General features: G+C 38.4%; 1 protein-coding gene across 10 annotated transcripts in view; it reads right to left on the bottom strand.

The window, feature by feature from the left end:
* adgrb3 (adhesion G protein-coupled receptor B3) overlaps window positions 1-21,826 on the bottom strand; it is a 332,693-nt gene that overhangs the window by 178,235 nt on the left and 132,632 nt on the right. For 7 of the 10 annotated variants that reach the window (XM_062058299.1, XM_062058303.1, XM_062058301.1 and 4 more), the window contains exons 3-4: window positions 7,251-7,361; window positions 5,122-5,283 (exon numbers count right to left, since the gene is read on the bottom strand). The exons of 2 other annotated variants lie outside the window; for them this stretch is intronic. In XM_062058299.1, the coding sequence (XP_061914283.1) occupies window positions 5,122-5,283; window positions 7,251-7,361 (273 nt within the window). The remainder of the gene's footprint in view (window positions 1-5,121; window positions 5,284-7,250; window positions 7,362-21,826) is intronic. One more of the 10 variants, XM_062058304.1, reaches the window with a different exon arrangement.

The raw sequence follows: 21,826 nt of genomic DNA, 5'->3' as shown, positions 1-21,826 counted from the left end.
CTCCTTTCTGCTGCAGGCGATAAAGATTGAGCGATAAGGTTAAGTGGATTTTATTTTTTATTCTTAATCATTGTAGCGACCTGGCTGTTTAAGTCAAGGGTTTGGTGATTTCAAACCGGCAGGCAGGGCAGCTTCGTAAAGAGGACAGTTTAGTTGGTTGTTTTGTCTTTTTTATTAAACAGAGAGGCCCCCTTGTTATGTTTTCTGATATACAGTACTGCATAGCGCTTGACATAGTATTTAAAGGGTGCAAAATTTTGCTAAAATATTGTCTTGGTTGGAACCCATAATTCATGTTTACATTGTTTCTTATGTAGAAATTTGCTTCAATATACAAACTTGTTTTTATTTACGAACCCTGTTCAAGAACCAGTTAAGTTCGTACATTGAGCTTTCCACTGTACCTCATTAATGCATACTTGCCAACATTGAGACCTCCGAATTCAGGAGATGGGGGGGAGGAGGGGGGTATATATTTTCAAGTATTTCTTATATATATATACAACATATATAAATATATATTGAATGAGTATATCTGTTCGGCCGCCGTGTTCAATGGAGAAGTCTGATCTACAAAATTTGCAGGCAGCATACCCCTTCCCCTTCGAGCTGTCCTGGATGAACTGAAATTATTTTTTCCAATCATTTTGGAACTTGCAAGCGTACTTCTTCTTCTTACTCGTCGTCGCCATGTCTCTTCTTTGTTTTTCTGCTTCGTCTCTGTTATGTTTTTGGACATTACTACTTGCCGTAGTTTTGAAGCAATGCATGATGGGAATCCGGATGTTGTGTGTCAGTGTATTAACGTGCCGGCTGGAATAAACACACACACTGAGAAATAGCTCCGTACCTGCCTACTTTATGGGTTATAGATAAACCTATGGATAACGGAGACATATATAATAGTCTCCTTTTCAGGTGAGAGAGGACGCTAAAGGCAGTACCTTTAAGGCACGCCCCCAATATTGTTGTCCGGGTGGAAATCGGGAGAAATTCGGGAGAATGGTTGCCCCGGGAGATTTTCGGGAGGGGCACTGAAATTCGGGAGTCTCCTGGGAAAATCGGGAGGGTTGGCAAGTATGCATTAATGATGAATTAATTTAATGGTCAGAACATGACAAGGACAAATAAAACAAGAAAACCCCTGCTATAAAATAACATAATGTGCTTATTTTTATATTAACACTCTCAATGTGAAAATGTATTTGAATCTACCTTTAAAGAAAAACGTTTTGGATGTGTGTAGAAGAAAACTGAAAGGTGCAGCAACAATGCACATGAACAGCAGAGTTTATTCAGCCTCGACCTGGAGTCAGGCTGTGTAGCCTTTTGTTTGTATTTTGAAAAGTGCAGACTTTAATGCTGTTGGATCTGAATAGCAGCCTCAACAGAGCTGGTATTTAAGTGACTGCCTTTTGAAATGAGTCACCCCCTTTCTCTTCTTAGACTCTGCACCGTAGGAGTTTGACCCGTTTGAAAGCTGCCAAAGTCCCACATACACATTTAAAATCAAGTACAATACATCACAGGTTTCAATGTGTCAAAAAGTGGCCACTTTGAATTCGGAGTCTAGGATGCACTTAGAGTCTGGGTTTAACAGCACCATCAAAAACCTACAGAAGATCAAGCAGGTCTGCAACATGTCATTTGTAAGTACTGCATATAGGTCAGTAGAAGCGTGCAAAGATTCCCAGCATCATCAAGGACCGAGAGCAGCCCTCCAAGAACATTCAGATATCAGGCGTGGCATACACAAATATCAAATAGCAGGTCCGCCAGGACTCTTAACAGCTTCACAGCTCGAGATGTGAGGAATCTATATAACTCTCGTCCCCTAACTGAACCATGAACCTCTCCTGTGGTCGTATTTCTGCCCCTGTTACATTTGGTTATCTTTGTTTTCGCTATTTGCAGACAGTTTACTTCCAAAATGCAGGATATTATATAAATTAATCATCACTGCCAATGCTTTACTTTTGTCCTCCGTGTATTTAATTTATATTTGCATGTCTCATGACACATTATCTGTATGTAATATTGGCTGCATTTCTGATAGTTGTTTGTGTGCCATGTTGCCAAAGATTGTAATAACTCTATTAAATGAAGACAGCCTGCCATTTACTTTAACTTGGACACACACATCTATACCTTTGGCCATTCTGAGCCGGTAATTTCCAGAAGTTATATCATTCTGTGAGAAGCCTCCATTTTACTAATGATTTCCAATGTTGCAAAAATGTGTGGAATAAAAATAAAAATACAACAATTCTGTCAACGGAAATTTGCGTCACCCTGCGACACATAGTCATTTTGATAGTAGGCTAATATAGCTAATATAGACACTTACATCATGTGTTGCCTTCATTATAACACTTATATAAGGCTTTTAATTTTTTGCGGCTCCAGACAGATTTTTTTTTTTTGTATTTTTGGTCCAATATGGCTCTTTCAACATTTTGGGTTGCCAACCCCTGCATTTGACCAACAAATTTGCCAAACAGGTCAAAGTGGACCAATTAAATTATTCACATTAAATCAAAACACACTCACACAGTCATTCAGTCGTCCACTTAGCACTCACCATCATCCTGGCGAAGACACGGCCAATGCAGAGGTGATTAACCCATCAAAAAAGGATACAGAGCCGCCGAAAGCCTGGACCGCTGCGCGCAGAAAAAGACGGCACAAGCCAAGAGGCGACCGTCTCGACACGAAAGTGAAAGCCAAAACGAGGCTGAGAAAACCCTGAGTGCCCTCAACTCTGACACCGAAGAAGACGACCCCATGAGAAGGCAAAGACAGCGTTCAAGCGCCTGTGTATATATTTCATGTTTCAATGTGTACACTTAGACATGTGCGACCAATATATGCACAAAATAACATTTGTCCAAACATTAAAGGGATGCGGCTTATATTTGAAATAGGTGCGGCCTATAGTCCAAAATGACGGTAAATATCATTATGAACACAGCATATTATGATTGACGTTTATTTCGACAAGTGCGTAAAACAACGGGTGCAAAACACAAAAACGCAAGTTTGTAAAGTCCCTGCAAGGTGGAGCAACACATGCCGACAGACTCCATGGTAACTTGTATCATTTTATGTTCCCAGCAGAACGCTTCTTGTCGTGGTACAGTACACAAGTTTGCACTTATGATGTCAAAACATTTATTTGTGTTTATGTTTTTTTAATTCACAGGTGAAAAACTTAGGTACCGGGGGGGGGGGGGGGGGGGCAAACCTGGTCCACCACATCATTTCACATGGCCCGCAAAAGCCTGGACACAATATTTTTTTAAATAAAATACTTGATATTTTCTTACTACTGTGAATGTATTCGTTCTTTCCAATATGTCTGAAAAAAATACACATACTGCATGCAGTTTCATGTCATTTAAACGTTGATTTAATCTAATAATGCAACCAATATTGTTATGATCCGTTGCCCAGATCATGGTTGGTTCTGTTAGTTTTGACTACCTCAGTTCTGTTTTTTGCACCACTGGTTTTGTGTTTCAGTTGCCATGACTGCAGATTAGTTTCACCTGCCTCTGATTAGTGTTTGGGACGCTCACCTGCTCCTGGGCACTAATCAGAGAGCTATTTATTCCAGTTTCTTTCCACAATCAGTCTGGTTTCCTTGTTTGCATCACACAACAGCTAACAATGATTATAGTTTTTTGATTCCTGTTTATATGCTAGCTCCCGCGCTAGCCTCCTAAGCTTTGCCTCCCGTGCTATTGGCTAGCTTTTGTTTTTTCCTGTTTTTTTCCTGCATAATTTATACAAATAAATCATCTGAAGTTGTCCGTCTGCATCCTGGGAGAACGACCTCCGCATAACCATGCGACCAACGCGTTACAAATATCATATTTTCATACATTCCAAACATAATTTTTTGATCAAATAAAAATGAATACTTAAATATGTGCTTTTGTACTGTAGAAATCACAATAGATTTTACGGTAAAAATCAGTTGCCTGAATTTTATAGTCAAAAAATAAACACAACTGTTGTACCATTTTTCCATTTACTACACTGTAAGAAAAACAACCATATGTATCTTACCGTAAAAAAAAAGAGTGGTACTGTTTTTCCATTTACATTAAAATGCTGTAAAAAAAACCCAACATTTTTCTAGCAACTGAGCTATCAGTTTTACCCTGTAAAGTCTACAGTTTTTGCTTTGTTTTTAAGTGTGCATTAAAAAAATATAAATGCATCGAGAATTGTGTAATATCTTACTGTACATATAACCAATCCTAGGTGTAGTTCTGATAGGTACCAATCGTATATATGGAAACACTGGTATCTGTGCCTTCTATAGGATGTGTAGATGCAATTTTAAAGTATATATGTGGTAACACTTTAGTATGGGGGAACATATTCACCATTAATTAGTTGCTTATTAACATGCAAATTAGTAACACAATGGCTCTTAATTAGTCATTATTAAGTACTTATTAATGCCTTATTCTGCATGGCCTAATCATAACCCTAACCCTAACCCTAACCCTCTAAACCTAACCCTAACCCTAACCCTAGCCCTAACCCTAACCAAATAACTCTAAATTAAGTCTTTGTTACTTATAATATGTTCCCCATACTAAAGTGTTACCATATATATATATATATATATATATATATATATATATATATATATATATATATATATATATATATATATATATATATATATATTTTGCAATTACAAGTCTGACGCGTGCACCCACTGACTCATCGGTCACAGCAGCACGTGTCCAGGATGGCGATACACAGGCCTTAGAAACAGCCAAGCTATTTTGAGTTTCCTAATAACCGGTAATTTTCCAGGAAAAAAAGACATTTCACAATATCTGAGCTCAGTGCAGAAGCAAACATCATTAAAGTAATTTTGCTGCTGATGAGGGTGCTTGGCAGTTACATGGAATGGGAAATCATAAAAGGTGGTTATGACCAAAACAAACATTACACAAAATAACTGGAAAGAAAACATTGGGTTAACTGATGATGATCATACAATATAAGACACATTCCGATGCAACACATTTCCTGTCATTTCATCCCCAAAAAAATAAAAATGAAATAATACATTTAAGAATCTGCGGCTAACACTACCTGGACAAGGGGCAGTGTTATTGCAAACCCTTGATTCTCTTAAAGGGCCGCTGCAGTGTGTTCCGTATGGTGAGACACATGTTCTTGTTCGCACCTGCGACCCTTGACCGCATGTTACAGAGCAAGAGCTCCACTGGGACCACTCCTCTGCACTTGATTCACCTGTATGGGAGAAGGGTGACACTAGTTAAATGCAGCAGTATGGTCTGGGGGGCACGGCTCAGGTGGGCAGTCAAATGGGGGAGGGGCCAAAGTCAGCCGACGGCGTCTTCGGGACTTAACAGGTGCTCTAAATCACGATTCTTTGCTCACAACACATGTGTGCAAAGATCACAGAAATTTCGGGTTGGAAAAAAATTGGCATCAGACATTGTTGCATTCGATAACGTTTGGTTCAAAGCATTTCAGTGAAACAAAAATATGTGGGGAAAAAGCAAGGGGGGAGGGGGGGGGCAGCATGGATAAATAACACTTTATAAGAACATGGCGACATGCAAGAAGGATGAGGTTTGGAGGGAAATCAAATAACATGATGGATATTGGGATGGGCGTTAGTTCGGGAAAGAAAGAATGGAACATGGATTCCCTTTGCACTGCAGCAAAACTGTGTAGCTCAGTGGGGCAATTTTCAGAAGTGGCTCCACACTGACTTAAAAAAAAAAGGGTAACACTTTAATACGGGGAACATATTCACCATTAACTAGTTGCTTATTGTAATAAAAAATACTTAATTTATAGTTATTTTGACACTAGGGGAACATATAAGGGTTAGAGTTAGGGTTAGGGTTAGGGTTACGGTACTAATAAGCAATAATTCTGAGGTTATTGAGGGAATACTCTTAGTTAATGGCTTACTGGTTGTATAATAAGGCCATGCAGAATAAGGCTTTAATAAGTACTTGATAATGACTAATTAAGAGCCAATATGTTACTAATTTGCATGTTAATAAGCAACTAATTAATGGTGAATATGTGTTCCCCATTTTAAAGTGTTAACAAAAAATGCAAATATTTAACTAGTTAAAGGTCAATTAATTAGCAATTAAGATTTGAATTGTGCTTTGTTTTGACTTTTTTTTCTTTTAGCTTCCTGTGGGGTTTTGTTGCAAACAGGCTGGATTCATATTCGAAATCTAACCTGATTTGAATCAATTTTGAGTTAATATTATTCAACAAGAACAGTCAATGACCCAAATGGGACACAAACTTAAAAAAAAAAAAAAAAAAAAAAAAACACAGCAGGTTCATGCCACCGACAAAGCTATTCATTTTCCACGTGAAATGTTTAAAATGTATTGCTAAATGGCAGCTCTGAATACACGTGCGTCATTATAGCAACCCTGGATTTGCAGCAAGGTTTTATAAGCACTTGAAAACAGCTCATCAGAACTCTGCCCTTAAATTTGGAGGTCATAAGAGAGACTGGAAGGTGGATCAATTTGTTAAATGAAGCAGCACAGGGAGTGTAAATAAAGTGAGAATGAAGAAACACAAAAGGACAGCGACACGCCTCGACGGGGACGCGACATACCTGGAGCGTGTGTTAAATGGGGGGAGTGTTAATGAGTGGATGTTAATTCAGGGGGGAGATTGTGTGTGGTGAGTTGCAAATGAAGGTGGCGGTGAAAATGTCAACAGACAGCAAATGTGAACAGAACTACACGTATAATGACGTAAAAAAAAATAAACAAACAACCCAACCGCTATTGTAGTTTTCAAATCAAACTCAAATAATAACATGAGAATGAATATTGAAGTTATTTAATGCTATACAATACTAATGAAAATGCTGCAGGTATATTATAAGCACCACTTACAGTATCTTTTTGGGCTGAATATGATTATTATTATTATTATTGTTTTTATGAGTACATTAAAATTCCGATTGCCAGGTGAAGATGAAATAAACACAAATTTACGTTCAGAGAAAAGAAATGAGAGAGGCGTTTATCACTAAGTCTTATGTAGAGAATGAGTTGGGGGACAGGGCGGGGGGAGGGGGTCAGGGGGGGGAGAAAAATTAAGCAAAAACATTTCCACTCAAGAAGGTGCAATACAAGAGAGAGCATGCATGATGAAATTAAGTTTAGTTAAGAAAATACAATAAGGAAATATAACTATTATATTACCAGTTTGTGCCATAAATTTAGCAGATTCAGCTTGCTCCTGCAGGGCCTTTGTGTCATGAACTGATCTCGGCCGCTGACTTTTTACTGTATGCTCTCCGATCATTCCATATTCTATGAGACAAAATAGAGGTTGATAATGAAAGCTAGGCTTAGACATGATCTTCTGACAACAATACTTATGACATAGTCGTTGGTCAGGGTGTTGGGGGAGAACTGCAGTACATGGCTAGAAACAAAGACCACACATGTTTGGGTTTAATTTGTCCTTTCACTCTAGGGCATAGAACAATGCAACATATTGATATGGAAAAAATAGGTGCAATTATTAATTGAGCTGGTAAGCACATAGCAGACATGCAAGTTAACTCACATCGGTTTTTACTTGACTAACACTTCGTCAAAGCAGCCGCCCAAACCCTCCCTTCCTCCCTCCGCCCGCCCGCCCGCCCACGTTACCCGGAGAAAAAGGAAAGAAAACAAGAATGAAAGTAAAAATGTGTAAGCTATAAGAAAGCCACAGAGGAGGGGGGGTCATGGACATAACATGCGATTGATCCACAGTTTCCTCAAATGTTTCATTATGATTATTATTTTTTTTATGTTCGACCCAGTCAGAAAAACACCCTGCGACGTTGTATTATGAGCTGTGTTCTTTACAATTACAGTACATGAATGCTTCCTTTGTCGCTGATACAAGGGAAACAAAGCACACAAAAACTGAGTAATGGTTCTTTTTAACCACAACACGTAAATGTGGATATAATCTTTGCCCTACGATTGAAAGGAATGAGTGTCAGTGGGGTCCTAATGATGTGATTTAATCATTCACAAATAGGCAGCAGGTGATGAATTGAGAGAAACAAAAAAGAAAAAAAAGAGAATCACACATTCAAATTGCCTTTATTAGTAAACAATGTTTCGTTGTACTTTTGCAATGACAACAAAGACGCATCCATCTATCTATCTATCTATCTATCTATCTATCTATCTATCTATCTATCTATCTATCTATCTATCTATCTATCTATCTATCTATCTATCTATCTATCTATCTATCTATCTATCTATCTATCTAATCCGACACCAGTCATTCATGGGGAGAATACTACATTAGTAACATTATTTATTTAAAAAGTTTGTCGCAGAGACCAGGGTTTACAGGAGAACACTAAGCCTCCACTTGATCACAACAAGTCAATTCATGTTGTCTTAAAACATACTTGAGATGGTTAAAAAAAAACTTATTTTTTTTCTAGAACTGTCAAAAATAACGAGTTAACTCATGTGGTTAATCACAAAAACGTATTGCATCAATCAGATACATGTGATGATTGATAACACCATTTGTTTTTGAGCGCACATGCTCTTTTATCTTTTAACAGATGGTTACATGAAAAACCGCGTAAGATGTTATACGGACATTGATGATGGAGACTCGAACTGGTGCGCTCGATGGCAAACGTCACTCCAAAATACACCCAGATAGTACTTAATCTAAAAATTTTGAGCAAACAAATGACATGCATTCCAGTTTAACATAAAAAAATATGTATATGCTGAAAATCCTGCATCATTTCTGACATTCTGACAATAAAATAGCATTTGTGTCAGAATATTGGGATCTTAAAGTTACTGTATTCTTTGGACTATAAGCTGCTACTTTTTTCCAACGCTTTTCACCCTACGGTTCATAAAACGGTGCGGCTAATTAATGGGCAGTCATAATGTTTTGTATTCAACAAATAGTTTTCATATTACTCCGACAGAGACTCTGAAAAGCAGTGTTATTGTTTGTGCCATGGCGCCATCTTTTGGACGAGTCCGCTCACTGCATTTACTGCCAGTTAAAAATGTACTTCCTGTTTTGTGCCTTGGATCGGAAGAATAACTGTCCATACGAATGTATTTTTTGTTTAACACTTTAAGCAACGTTTGTAAGTTTTACAGTATAACTAAAACAATTTAGACTTACTAAACCGTCCCATGTGTGATGCCTGTAGGATTTTTTTCATGCATATTTGTATGTGATCAAGTCATTAGTATTAGCGAATATGCTAGCATGTTTACGTGTGTCTGCTAGTATTATTAACCTACAAAGGCATTATTTTCGTATTCTTTCAGTTTTCTAATAAACATGACGATAACTTTTGTTTTGTCTGATCAGCCGTTTTACTGCCATGAGACAGGCACTATGAGACAGGCACTTCTTGAAAACAATGATGGTATGTCAATAAAAAATAAAAAAAATATTTTGTATTGTTACAAATCTGCGGCTTTGGTTTTGCTGAAATAAGTACAAACATTTTTGTCTTCTAAAATTTGATGGGCGTGGCTTAAATACTGGTGCACTCTCTAACCCGAAAAATACAGTAAATATCTTTATAACACCAGAAATATCAACAATGTGTTTTGTCTACTAAAAATGCAAGTGTACTCAAAAATTTTTCCATTGAGTGTAGATAATGGCCATACATATTAGAAAGATGGTAAAAAAAAACACAATCAAAAATAATACGGTAATTTAAATTACTTAAGCGAGGAATAGTTTGTGATTATGCAAATTCAAAAGTGTTATTAATCTGATTTAAAAAACATATAATTTGACAGCACTATTTTTTAAATTTATTTTTCTCAAGATGCTGCACTGGTGCCTGCCAGGGGAGACCCATCCACTGGCCGAGTCCATCCAACTGTAAAACTAAAACAGACCATCCATCCATTCAATTTCTACCGCTTGTCCCTCTCGGGGTCGGTGGGGACTTTCTACAGTCTTTCTACATTTAAATAATTCTAACATAAAAACAATACAGACTGTGGTTTGGGAACAAAACAAGTGTTACATTTTCATATCTGCACAAAAAACTGCTTGAGAGACTTCTTCAAGAGTCCACCAGTTTTATTATAATTTGTGCATGTGCATTTTATTGTGTTCAGCTCCATCAGAAAACTTTAACGAGCATTGAGGAAGTACAATTTAAATGTCTGAGTAACATACTCAGAATTATTTTCACTACAGTATAACAATCAAGGGACAATACAATAGACGTGAAACTCAGATATATTTTGGAGTACCGGTAGTCAGTGTACAGCTAGTATATTTGTTTATTTTTACTATCCACTTAAAGTGAGTCCACACACAACCACTATTATCTAAATAACTGTCATTGCAAATGAGCAGCAGGATAATTGTGCCTTGTCTACAATCAAGCACGGCGGTGCTGGCGTGATTGACATTAATTTCAACATGTACTGTGACATTTTAAAGCAGAGCATGATACCGTTCATATCCAAGTTTCACGTCTATTGTACAGTCCCATGAGGAGGTATAATAATATTTGCTAAAATTAAGACATTGTGAGAGACTGTGTGTCATTCTTTTCGGACGTAGCACATATTGCTAGTAAATATTTTCCTCTTCTCCTCTTCCTTTCACTCAAGGGCATAGAACAATGCAACGTATTGATATGAAACAATGAACGATGACAACACAACACAATGGACACACACAGAGCAATTTCATATAAGGAATAAACAGTCAAAATATACACATTTTGTATGTTCAATTTTACTTTTATACAGAAGCATGAGTACCTTTCACATTTGAATTGATACAGTACAGAGTCCCGATACCTGGGAATCCATACCGGTACTCGACAATACCGATTTTCTACTTTTGTGTGTGTTCAAATGTGTTAATACATGTAAAAAACAAAAAATACAAATCTATATTTAAGAAAAAATTAAGCTTTCACACTGTGCTGTCTAGTAGTTGTCATGTTTTCTTACACTTTCACTATGTGTCTCATTTGCAAGTACCCCAGGCAAAAAAACATTGACACAACATTGACTATACTTACATGTCCTTTAAAACCAACTTCGAAACAATGTTACAAAATAATTAGTAAAGTGACACGTTGATGTCTTAACGGTTGAAAAATGACCACATTTCAATGGTCAAATTAACGTCACAATCTGACATTGAATAAATGTCGCCAAAAAGCATGTTGGTTCAACGTTGTATTTATGTTGTAGGATGTTGGTTCGGAAATTACCAAAATTCAATGGTCAAATCAACGTCAGGACCCAACATTGATTAAACGTCGTCAAAAAGCATGTTGTTCCAACGTTATGTTTGACTTGCTCAACGTCAGGACTTAATTTCAACAAGTTCTCAACGTTGTTTCAATGTCTTGTACCTGCTGGGACTGTACTATTTTGCATGCACTTGCAATTCCAAGACTTTAGATGGCAGTAGTGTATAGACTATAGCGTGTTGCCAAGCCCAGGAAGTAGTATTTGCCATTAGGTTGAATGTGCCATGAGTCTTTTCGTTTGTTGAACCCTTTAAGTGATTGTACTTTAAGTATTGTATTTATTACACACCAGCTGTTTGATAGTAACATGCATCTTAGTTGTAGTTTTCATAACCGATATTGGAGGTGTTGAAATCACCATGTGAACTCTCTAATGTCTATGGCAATTCCAATGTGTATGGGGACGGCGTGGCGCGGTTGGGAGAGTGGCCGTGCCAGCAACCTGAGGGTTCCTGGTTTGATCCCCATCTTCTACCAACCTCGTCACGTCCGTTGTATCCTTGAGCAAGACTGATGGGTCGTGGTTAGCGCCTTGCATGGCAGCTACCTCCATTAATGTGTGAATGTATGTGTGAATGTTGAAATAGTGTCAAAGCGCACCTTGAAGGTAGGAAAGCGCCATACAAGTATAACCCATTTACCATTTATTAGCATCAAACTAGCACATTTCGAAAAATTGCTTTGTTGTCAAAGAAAATTGCGACATTATCTCAACTAGTGAAAGTCCCACTGAGTGCTTGGTTGCTTATTTCCCACGTCACGTGCAACAAAGGTATCCAAATATGGCACCTTTTGATTTTACGTGAATCGGTACCCAGTAGTACCAACAGACTTTGGTTGGCACCTATAAAAGTACAGAACTCAATACCCATCTCTTGACCTGAGGCCTGCCATCGCTCAGAGTCACTATGCAAACCGTGCACATGCAAACATAACAGCATGTGTTTCGTTAGTACCTTTTCAGTGCAACTTAGCTACATTCTGAAAAGGAAAATGACTCATGGGCTAGAAGTGAAGTGAAGAATCAGAAAGGCAACACGTCCAGATAGTGATTAATTCAAGTCAGTGGCTAGATAAAGTGGGAAAGATTACAGTCATTTGTCAGACGCAGGTTGAAATAAAGTGCCTGCGACTACTTTACAGAGCAGAAAGCACAGTTTGAGAGTCATTAGAAATCTGTCGTCTAACACGATGCTATCTCTAAGTTGGGGCCGCTATTCAAGGTTTTAAACTGCTTAAATCGAACTGAAAACTCATAGGTCTTCATTCAAGATAATCGAGGATTCCAATTGTTGGCATCCATCAAAGAGCATATTTGATCAATACAGAAATCCATCATGGTTATACATGTACATGTTTTTCGCATGAGATGAGTCTTACACTTTATTACAGAGCAGAGCAGAGCAGCTTTATTTGTCCATTCTTAATAAGAACTGAAATTACATTTTTGGCACAATCCCGCTGACGGGACCGCCAACGGATCAGCCACTTAGGGCGCTCCTATGCATGTGCATATATATAATCTGTCATGCATCTCTGACAGAACTATACACCAAACATTTGTGTTCATACAGTGATAACAAGTGAGCAAAATATTCGAAATTGTAAATTGGTTTGTTGATTAATATGTAAACTTGACTAAAATAGCAGAGATCGTTTTGCAGTAAACTTGTCTTGTTTTACCGTCAATATTTGGAATCCTTCCATGAGGACTCATAAATGAATTTATGAATCCATTCAGGTGTGCAGTACTACCAATATTGTTGTAAATATGCATTAGCATCGTAGAAGAACAATATCATTTCTGTGATCTAATATGACCAATCTAAGCGTTAAGTCCATGTTCAACCTCTAACACTGTTTTAGCTGTGTGAATCAAACACATTGTACATATTTATTGTTAATATTATTACTATTATTATTATCATGATCCCACATGACAAATTGGCCTTTGTTCATAATTTTCCCGTGTTTTGTATTATTTCCAATCCAGCACTCTCCTTCCATTTTCAGACACTTCATTTCTGGTGCGAGCGCTCGTCTCCTCACCTGGGTTTTGCAATCAGGAGGCCCATCTGTCTCTGATTGCTAATCAGGAGGGGTTATTTGACAGCATCGCCCTGTTGACGACGCTGGTTCATTGTCTGCTTTTGCTGTTTTGCCTTGCCTCTCAAGTTTTTGGTCACCTGTGGCCCACTGCCTCGACCACTGCTTCTACTACCTCGTTTCTGCATGAAACTATTTTTACCTGCAGATCGCCTCCCGTCTCTGCATCCTGGGGTCACGTTACAAGCCGCCGTGCGAGCACGTTGCAATTCAAGTGCCATTGTAATTACATTCCCTTGCAAAATAAACCTTCAAGGAGTGGATAATTTCAATTAATAGGGATTTGTGTTTACAATATTAGTAGATAGTGTTGAGCTGTTTATTTTGTATTGTCGTTTTTTTGCAAATTACTGCAAGTTTATCAACTTTTAAAATAACAGTTGATTAATTTTGAGTACACCAAATGTATTACTTAACCTCACCTTAAGAAAGACTAAGAGCCTGATTTGTTAGGTCCAAAAAAGAGTTAAAGAGCATATGCAAACTATTGTGTTGGGGGTGATTTACAAAGACTGTGTGCACAATTGAAAAGTGCAGAAGTGGTGCAGACAGTTATATTTAAATTAGGTTTTTGCATATCCCTCCACATTCATGACATCCTATGATTCAACGGTCCAACTTGTGCTGTTTCGTTTTGTTTCGGGATATGCAGCACGCACAACGTTTTCTGGGCGACATACTGTAGAAGTGTGATCTTGACAAAATAACCACATTTTTGGAAGGCGCCAGTGTTGTGATCTGTGCATTTGGAATCATCCAGAATGGCATGCAAGAATGCATGGAAATGCATGTTGCAAGAAGTTTTTTCTTTCATGTAGGAGATATATTATATGTGTGATATTACATCACCGATATGACGTGTCAAACTCAGGGATCGGGTGCCAGATCTGGCCCACCGCATCGTTTCATATGGCCCGGAAAAGCCTGGAAATAATGTGCATCAATAAAGTACTTAATCTTTTTTACTTTTTAGTATTCTTTCTTTCATTTTTTACATATTACATTGCATGTACTGCAAGCAATTCCGTCTCTTCTCACTTCAACATCATCAGGTCCTGCAACAAACATGTTCTAAACATAATTTAGTCAAAATAAAAATACTCCAAAAATGCTTCCCCCTCTGACTTATGATTTCACAGCAAGCTATCGATCATTTTCTACATAAACATATATGAATTAAATGCTGAGGAAAATGTGTATTATCATCATGAGGCAATTTTGCATTAATATTCATATATATTCACTAGTTGAAGCGAAACCATGAGGGCAGCCATAACTGCTATTTGGCCCTGAATCATAGCAAGTTTGACAACCCTGGCCTATATGAAATAAAACAAAAAACAACTAACGCCCTTCCAAAATAACACCAACTGACACTAAAGCCAATCAACTGAACTTAAGCCATTCAACAGCAATAGAATTAAACCATGATATTGCTGAATAAATGATGCGTGTAGTATTTTTATTTTTGACCTTAAATGAGTGTCTCCATGGTGAAATACCATGTAGTACATGTAAAAAGTTCATTTAAATGAGGTGGTCTGCAGTACTTTTCAACTGTATAGTTTGTACACACTGTTTAACACATGGTATTTGGTTCTCAGTAGATCAAGCTCTTTTTTACATAAAAATATAAGAATTAAATGCTTATGCAAATGTGTATGATCATCATGAGGCGATTTTACATTAATATTCATATATATTCACGAGTAGAAGTAAAACCCTGAGGGCAGCCATAACTGCTATTTGGTCCTGAATGATAGCAAGTTTGACAACTCTGGCCTATATGAAAAAACAACAACAACCAATCAACTGAACTTAAGCCATTCAACAGCAATATAATTAAAACAACGATATTGCTGAATAAACGTTATGTGTAGTATTTTTTATTTTTGACAGTAAATGAGTACCTCCATGGTGAAATGCCATGTAGTACATGTAGAAATGTCATTTAAATAAGGCGGTCTGCAGTACTTTTCAATTGTATAGATTGTAAATGCAAAAAATATAAGTCTTATAATGACGGCAACACATGACGTAAGTGTCTATATTAGCTGTAATAGCCTACTATCAAAATGACTGTGTCGAAGGCTGAAGCAAATCTTTGTTGACAGAAATGTTGAAATGTAATATTTACACAGGATGATATAACTTCTGGAAATTACCGGCTCAGAATGGCCAAAGGTATAGATGTGTGTGTCCAAGTTAAAGGAAACGGCAGGCTGTAATAGTTATTACAATCTTTGGCAAGCTGGGTCATGTTTGCTGTGTTCTGGAACAACATGGCCCATCAGAAATGCAGCCAATATTAAATACAGATAATGTGTCATGAGACATGCAAATATAAATTATATACAAAGAGGATTAAAGTAAAGGATATTAAATTAGCTCAAATATACCTACAAATGAGGCATAATGATGCAATATGTACATACAGCTAGCCTAAATAGCATGTTAGCATTGATTAGCTTGCAGTCATGAACTGACCAAATGTGCCTGATTAGCACTCCAACAAGTCAATAACATCAACAAAGTGCACTTTTGTGCATTCACGTACAGTATGAAACATTTGGTGGACAAAACGAGACAAAGAAGGAGTGGAAGGTTTTACATGTAAACAAACTGTTGCTTCACAGTCCACACTATGGTGAGTTCAAGAACCACCGAAATTAGTAGAACAAAACAATGTTCACCAAATACTCTCATCAGTGAAGCATACACACAAACATATTAAACAGTGGGCTTTCTAACAATTAGGAAGATTTGTGTCATGTTTGTCCTCAAACAAAAAACATACTAAAACAAAAAAAAATATTTCTCCCCCATCTTTTTCCATTTTCAATCCTTTTTTAAAAATTTAAAAAATAAGTTCTCTAATCCTAGCATGTTTCCTGGACGGAGCAGCCAAATAATAATGATAGTCCACACAATAAATGTGAGATGTCAATGCTCATCCTACACAAAGCCAGGCAGCACAAACCCACAAGAAGCATGGATGCCTGATACAATTGTGGATCAAGTATCTAACAGCTTTTTTTGGAGCCAAAAGCATGTTGCTTTCAAATTCAAGAAACCGACTGGGTGACCCCAGTGAGTCAGACTGCTTTGCATACTAATCTTATCACTTGAATATATCTGTTTGAAAGGAAAGGGATATTGTGCCTTTGCTCCAGTCAGATTCATAAGCTGATCCCCCGCAGGGTTGCATTTGTTCTTATTCCAAAAGAAGAACAGCGGCAGCTCTGCAGCGGCTGGAAAAAAACGGAGAGGACACATTAACAAGTCCAAATGATTAGCTTTGTAGGCGCCACAAGCTGCGACTTAACAGGACAGCAGAGTTCATATTGAGATTTGACATCATGCTGGACTATTTTCTCCTGCACGTGCCAAACTTTTTTCGGAGCCTGATTTGGACGGCTCAACAGCTTTTACCAGCTCAGTGGTGCTCTCGGACCTAATTAGCGGCCATATTTGCAAAGATATTCTTGCCTGATTTAATTACTGTCCCCACAACTCATTATGTGCAGTATTCTTGACAAACAAGGACTAAGTATAGCACACAATCAAAGAGACTGCCTGTTCCCTATAACCTCCGTCCACACGCTGGCGTTGATACTCTTTGTGTTGGGGGAGTTTTCAGCTTAAGCCTCAGCAATGATCCCGCCATGCAGCCACCTTCCTTGCATGGACGTGTTCCATGTGCGGAAGGCAGCGTCATGTCCAATGACTGACGTGTTCACCCTTACATGAAATAAGCTTGTACTCGCACCACTCTGAGTAGCTTCTGCAAGGGACACTCCGCTTGTTGCCCTCCATGTATTATTCCTGACTGACCATTTTAAACTGGCGGAGGCTTTTTTAACGAGTGGCACTTCATTACGGCTGCACATTGAAGACATCCCAAAATAGTGACAAGCGTGAAGTCCACACAGGACTACCTCATTACCCCATTGCTTGTCTTTGATCCACTTCCCAACAGCTGAGCTTAGGAGGCTGGCACATTTTTATTTGAATGCAGCTTTATTTTAGGCTTTTGTAAGGTGCTTAAACCCTGTTTAAGAGAAGCTGTGATAATAGTGAAAGGCAAGAAAGAAAAATAAAAGCCCTACTACCAAGGTATTTTTAACATGTATTTGCAGTTGTTTAAATCAGCATTAAAATATGAGAACCTAGAATTATTGTGTGTTAAAAGTGGCTCAAATAATTATAATTTCATTCAAATGAGTCATACTGTGGACCCTGGAAATTATAAGTTAAAGTAGACATTTACGCTATTTATTTGGAGCAACTTTTTTAACTGGTAAACAGAAAATATATGCATTATATTTTGTTATATTTATGATGACAAAAAAAAAAAAATCAAGTAGAAATGTCTTAATATTCTTTCTCAATGCATGCATACCCAACGAGTGATGGTACCTTTCACATTTGAATCAATACGGTAACACATTTCAATACTTTTCTGTGTGTTCACGTGTTACTGAATGTTAAGTTTAAGTAGCGTATTTTTCGGACTATAAGTCGCTCCGGAGTATAAGTCGCACCGGCCAAAAATGCATAATAAAGAAGGAAAAAAACATATATAAGTAGCACTGGAATATAAGTCGCATTTTTTGGGGAAACATATTTGATAAAACCCAACACCAAGAATAGACATTTGAAAGGCAATTTAAAATAAATAAAGAATAGTGAACAACAGGCTGAATAAGTGTACGTTACATGACGCATAAATAACCAACTGAGAATGTGCCTGGTATGTTAACTTAACATATTATGGTAAGAGTCATTCAAATAACTATAACATATAGAACATGCTATACGTTTACCAAACAATCTGTCACTCCTAATCGCTAAATCCCATGAAATCTTATACGTCTAGTCTCTTACGTGAATGAGCTAAATAATATTATTTGATATTTTACGGTAATGTGTTAATAATTTCACACATAGGTCGCTCCTGAGTAACTTTTCAAACTATGAAAAAAACTGCGATTTATAGTCCGAAAAATACGGTACCAATGATTGTCTCACACACACTAGGCGTGGTGAGATTATCCTCTGCATTTGAGCCATCAGCCTCACCCCCTGGGAGGTGAGGGGAGCAGTGAGCAGCAGCGTTGTCCGCGCCCGGGAATCATTTTTGGTGATTTAACCCCCAATTCCAACCCTTGATGCTGAGTGCCAAGCAGGGAGGCAATGGGTCCCATTTTTATAGTCCCATTTTTATAGTCTTTGGTATGACTCGGCCGGGGTTTGAACTCACAACCTACCGATCTCAGGGCGGACACTCTAACCACTAGTTAAGTGTTTCAACAAATATATATATTTTTTATTTAACATTTAACACAGGGCTGCGCTCTCCAAATGTTAATAAATAATTATATAAATGTTATCTCGCTTCTCTACACTTCTGTGTCTCATTTGCAAGTACTGTACTGTATTGTATTTTATAGTAGACTCAGACCCTGTCTACATTAAGCCGAATAACTTATTAAACAAATAATTATTTAGCCTAAGCCCGGTTTGGGCCACACTAAACCATCGTTGCTTGAATCAAATTAAGAATGGCTAGGACTACCTACACCCCCTATTAAAGTTAAAGTTAAAATACCACTGATAGTCACACACACACTATGTGTGGTGAAATTACCCTCTGCATTTGACCCATCCCCTTGTTTCACCCCCTGGGAGGTGAGGGGAGCAGTGAGCAGCAGCGGTGGCCACGCTCGGGAATCATTTTGGTGATTTGACCCCCAATTCCAACCCTTGATGCTGAGTGCCGAGCAGGGACGTTATGGGTCCCATTTTTATAGTCTTTGGTATGACTCGGCCGAGGTTTGAACTCACAACCTACCAATCACAATGCAAATACAGTAGGAAGGGTATTCCTATGGCTCCATTCGTCACGACTTACCTGAAACATAAAATCAACCCCCCATTTTCCTCTCACGCGAGATCCATATAAGGCCATATAAATCCCTTCCCACTAGTGTTGTCCCGATACCAATATTTTGGTACCGGTACCAAAATATGTTGCTGCATATGTCTGCTGACATATGCAGCAACATATTGTGTCATTCATCATTATATTATTTAGTCAAAATTATTTAGGACAAGTGGTAGAAAAAATGAATTATTAATCTAGTAAAAATAATAATAATGGATTACAAACCCCGTTTCCATATAAGTTGGGACATTGTGTTAGATGTAAATATAAACGACATACAATGATTTGCAAATCATTTTCAACCCATATTCAGTTGAATATGCTACAAAGACAACGTATTTGATGTTCAAACTGATAAACAATTTTTTTTGCAAATAATCATTAACTTTAGAATTTGATGCCAGCAACATGTGAAAAAGAAGTTGGAAAGGTGGCAATAAATACTGATAAAGTTGAGGAATGCTCATAAAACACTTATTTGGAACATCCCACAGGTGAACAGGCAAATTGGGAACAGGTGGGTGACATGATTGGGTATAAAAGTAGATTCCATGAAATGCTCAGTCATTCACAAACAAGAATGGGGCGAGGGTCACCACTTTGTCAACAAATGCATGAGCAAATTGTTGAACAGTATAAGAAAAACATTTCTCAACCAGTTATTGCAAGGAATTTAGGGATTTCACCATCTACGGTCCGTAATATCATCAAAGGGTTCAGAGAATCTGGAGAAATCACTGCACGTAAGCAGATAAGCCTGTGACCTTCGATCCCTCAAGCTGTACTGCATCAACAAGCGACATCAGTGTGTAAAGGATATCACCACATGGGCTCAGGAACACTTCAGAAACCCACTGTCAGTAACTACAGTTGGTCGCTACATCTGTAAGTGCAAGTTAAAACTCTCCTATGCAAGGCGAAAACCGTTTATCAACAACACCCAGAAACGCCGTCGGCTTCGCTGGGCCTGAGCTCATCTAAGATGGAATCATACAAAGCGGAAAAGTGTTCTGTGGTCTGACGAGTCCACATTTCAAACTGTTTTTGGAAGCTGTGGACGTTGTGTCCTCCGGACCAAAGAGGAAAATAACCATCCGGATTGTTATAGGCGCAAAGTTGAAAAGCCAGCATCTGTGATGGTATGGGGGTGTATTAGTGCCCAAGACATGGGTAACTTAGGGACGGCGTGGCGAAGTTGGTAGAGTGGCCGTGTCAGCAATCGGAGTGTTGCTGGTTACTGGGGTTCAATCCCCACCTTCTACCATCCTAGTCACGTCCGTTGTGTCCTTGGGCAAGACACTTCACCCTTGCTCCTGATGGCTGCTGGTTAGCGCCTTGCATGGCAGCTCCCGCCATCAGTGTGTGAATATGTGTGTGAATGGGTGAATGTGGAAATACTGTCAAAGCACTTTGAGTACCTTGAAGGTAGAAAAGCGCTATACAAGTATAACCCATTTATCATTTAACTTACACATCTGTGAAGGCGCCATTAATGCTGAAAGGTGCATACAGGTTTTGGAGCAACATATGTTGCCATCCAAGCAACGTTACCATGGACGCCCCTGCTTATTTCAGCAAGACAATGCCAAGCCACGTGTTACATCAACGTGGCTTCATAGTAAAAGAGTGCGGGTACTAGACTGGCCTGCCTGTAGTCCAGACCTGTCTCCCTTTGAAAATGTGTGGCGCAATATGAAGCCTAAAATACCACAACGGAGACCCCCGGACTGTTGAACAACTTAAGCTGTACATCAAGCAAGAATGGGAAAGAATTCCACCTGAGAAGCTTAAAAAATGTGTCTCCTCAGTTCCCAAACGTTTACTGAGTGTTGTTAAAAGGAAAGGCCATTTAACACAGTGGTGAACATGCCCTTTCCCAACTACTTTGGCACGTGTTGCAGCCATGAAATTCTAAGTTAATTATTAATTGCAAAAAAAATAAATAAAGTTTATGAGTTTGAACATCAAATATCTTGTCTTTGTAGTGCATTCAATTGAATATGGTTTGAAAAGGATTTGCAAATCATAGTATTGCGTATATATTTTCATGTAACACAATTTCCCAACTCATATGGAAACGGGGTTTGTAGATTTTATATAGCGCTTTTCTACTATTAGATACTCAAAGCGCTCACAGAGAAGTGAGAACCCATCATTCATTCACACCTGGTGGTGGTAAGCTACATTTGTAGCCACAGCTGCCCTGGGGTAGACTGACGGAAGCGAGGCAGTTTGCGCCTATGGCCCCTCCGACCACCACCTATCATTCATTCATCATTCATTCACCAATGTGAGCGGCACCGGGGGCAAGGGTGAAGTGTCCTGCCCAAGGACACAACGGCAGCGATTTGGATGTCAAAAGGCGGAGAGCGAACCTGCAACCCTCAGGTTTGTGGCATGGCCGCTCTACCCACAACGCCATGCTGCCC

This window comes from Entelurus aequoreus, linkage group LG09, assembly GCF_033978785.1.
Source record: "Entelurus aequoreus isolate RoL-2023_Sb linkage group LG09, RoL_Eaeq_v1.1, whole genome shotgun sequence".
Classification (NCBI taxonomy): Eukaryota; Metazoa; Chordata; class Actinopteri; order Syngnathiformes; family Syngnathidae; genus Entelurus; species Entelurus aequoreus.
Note: the sequence above shows the minus strand (reverse complement) of the source record. Positions and strands in the feature narration are given on the sequence as shown.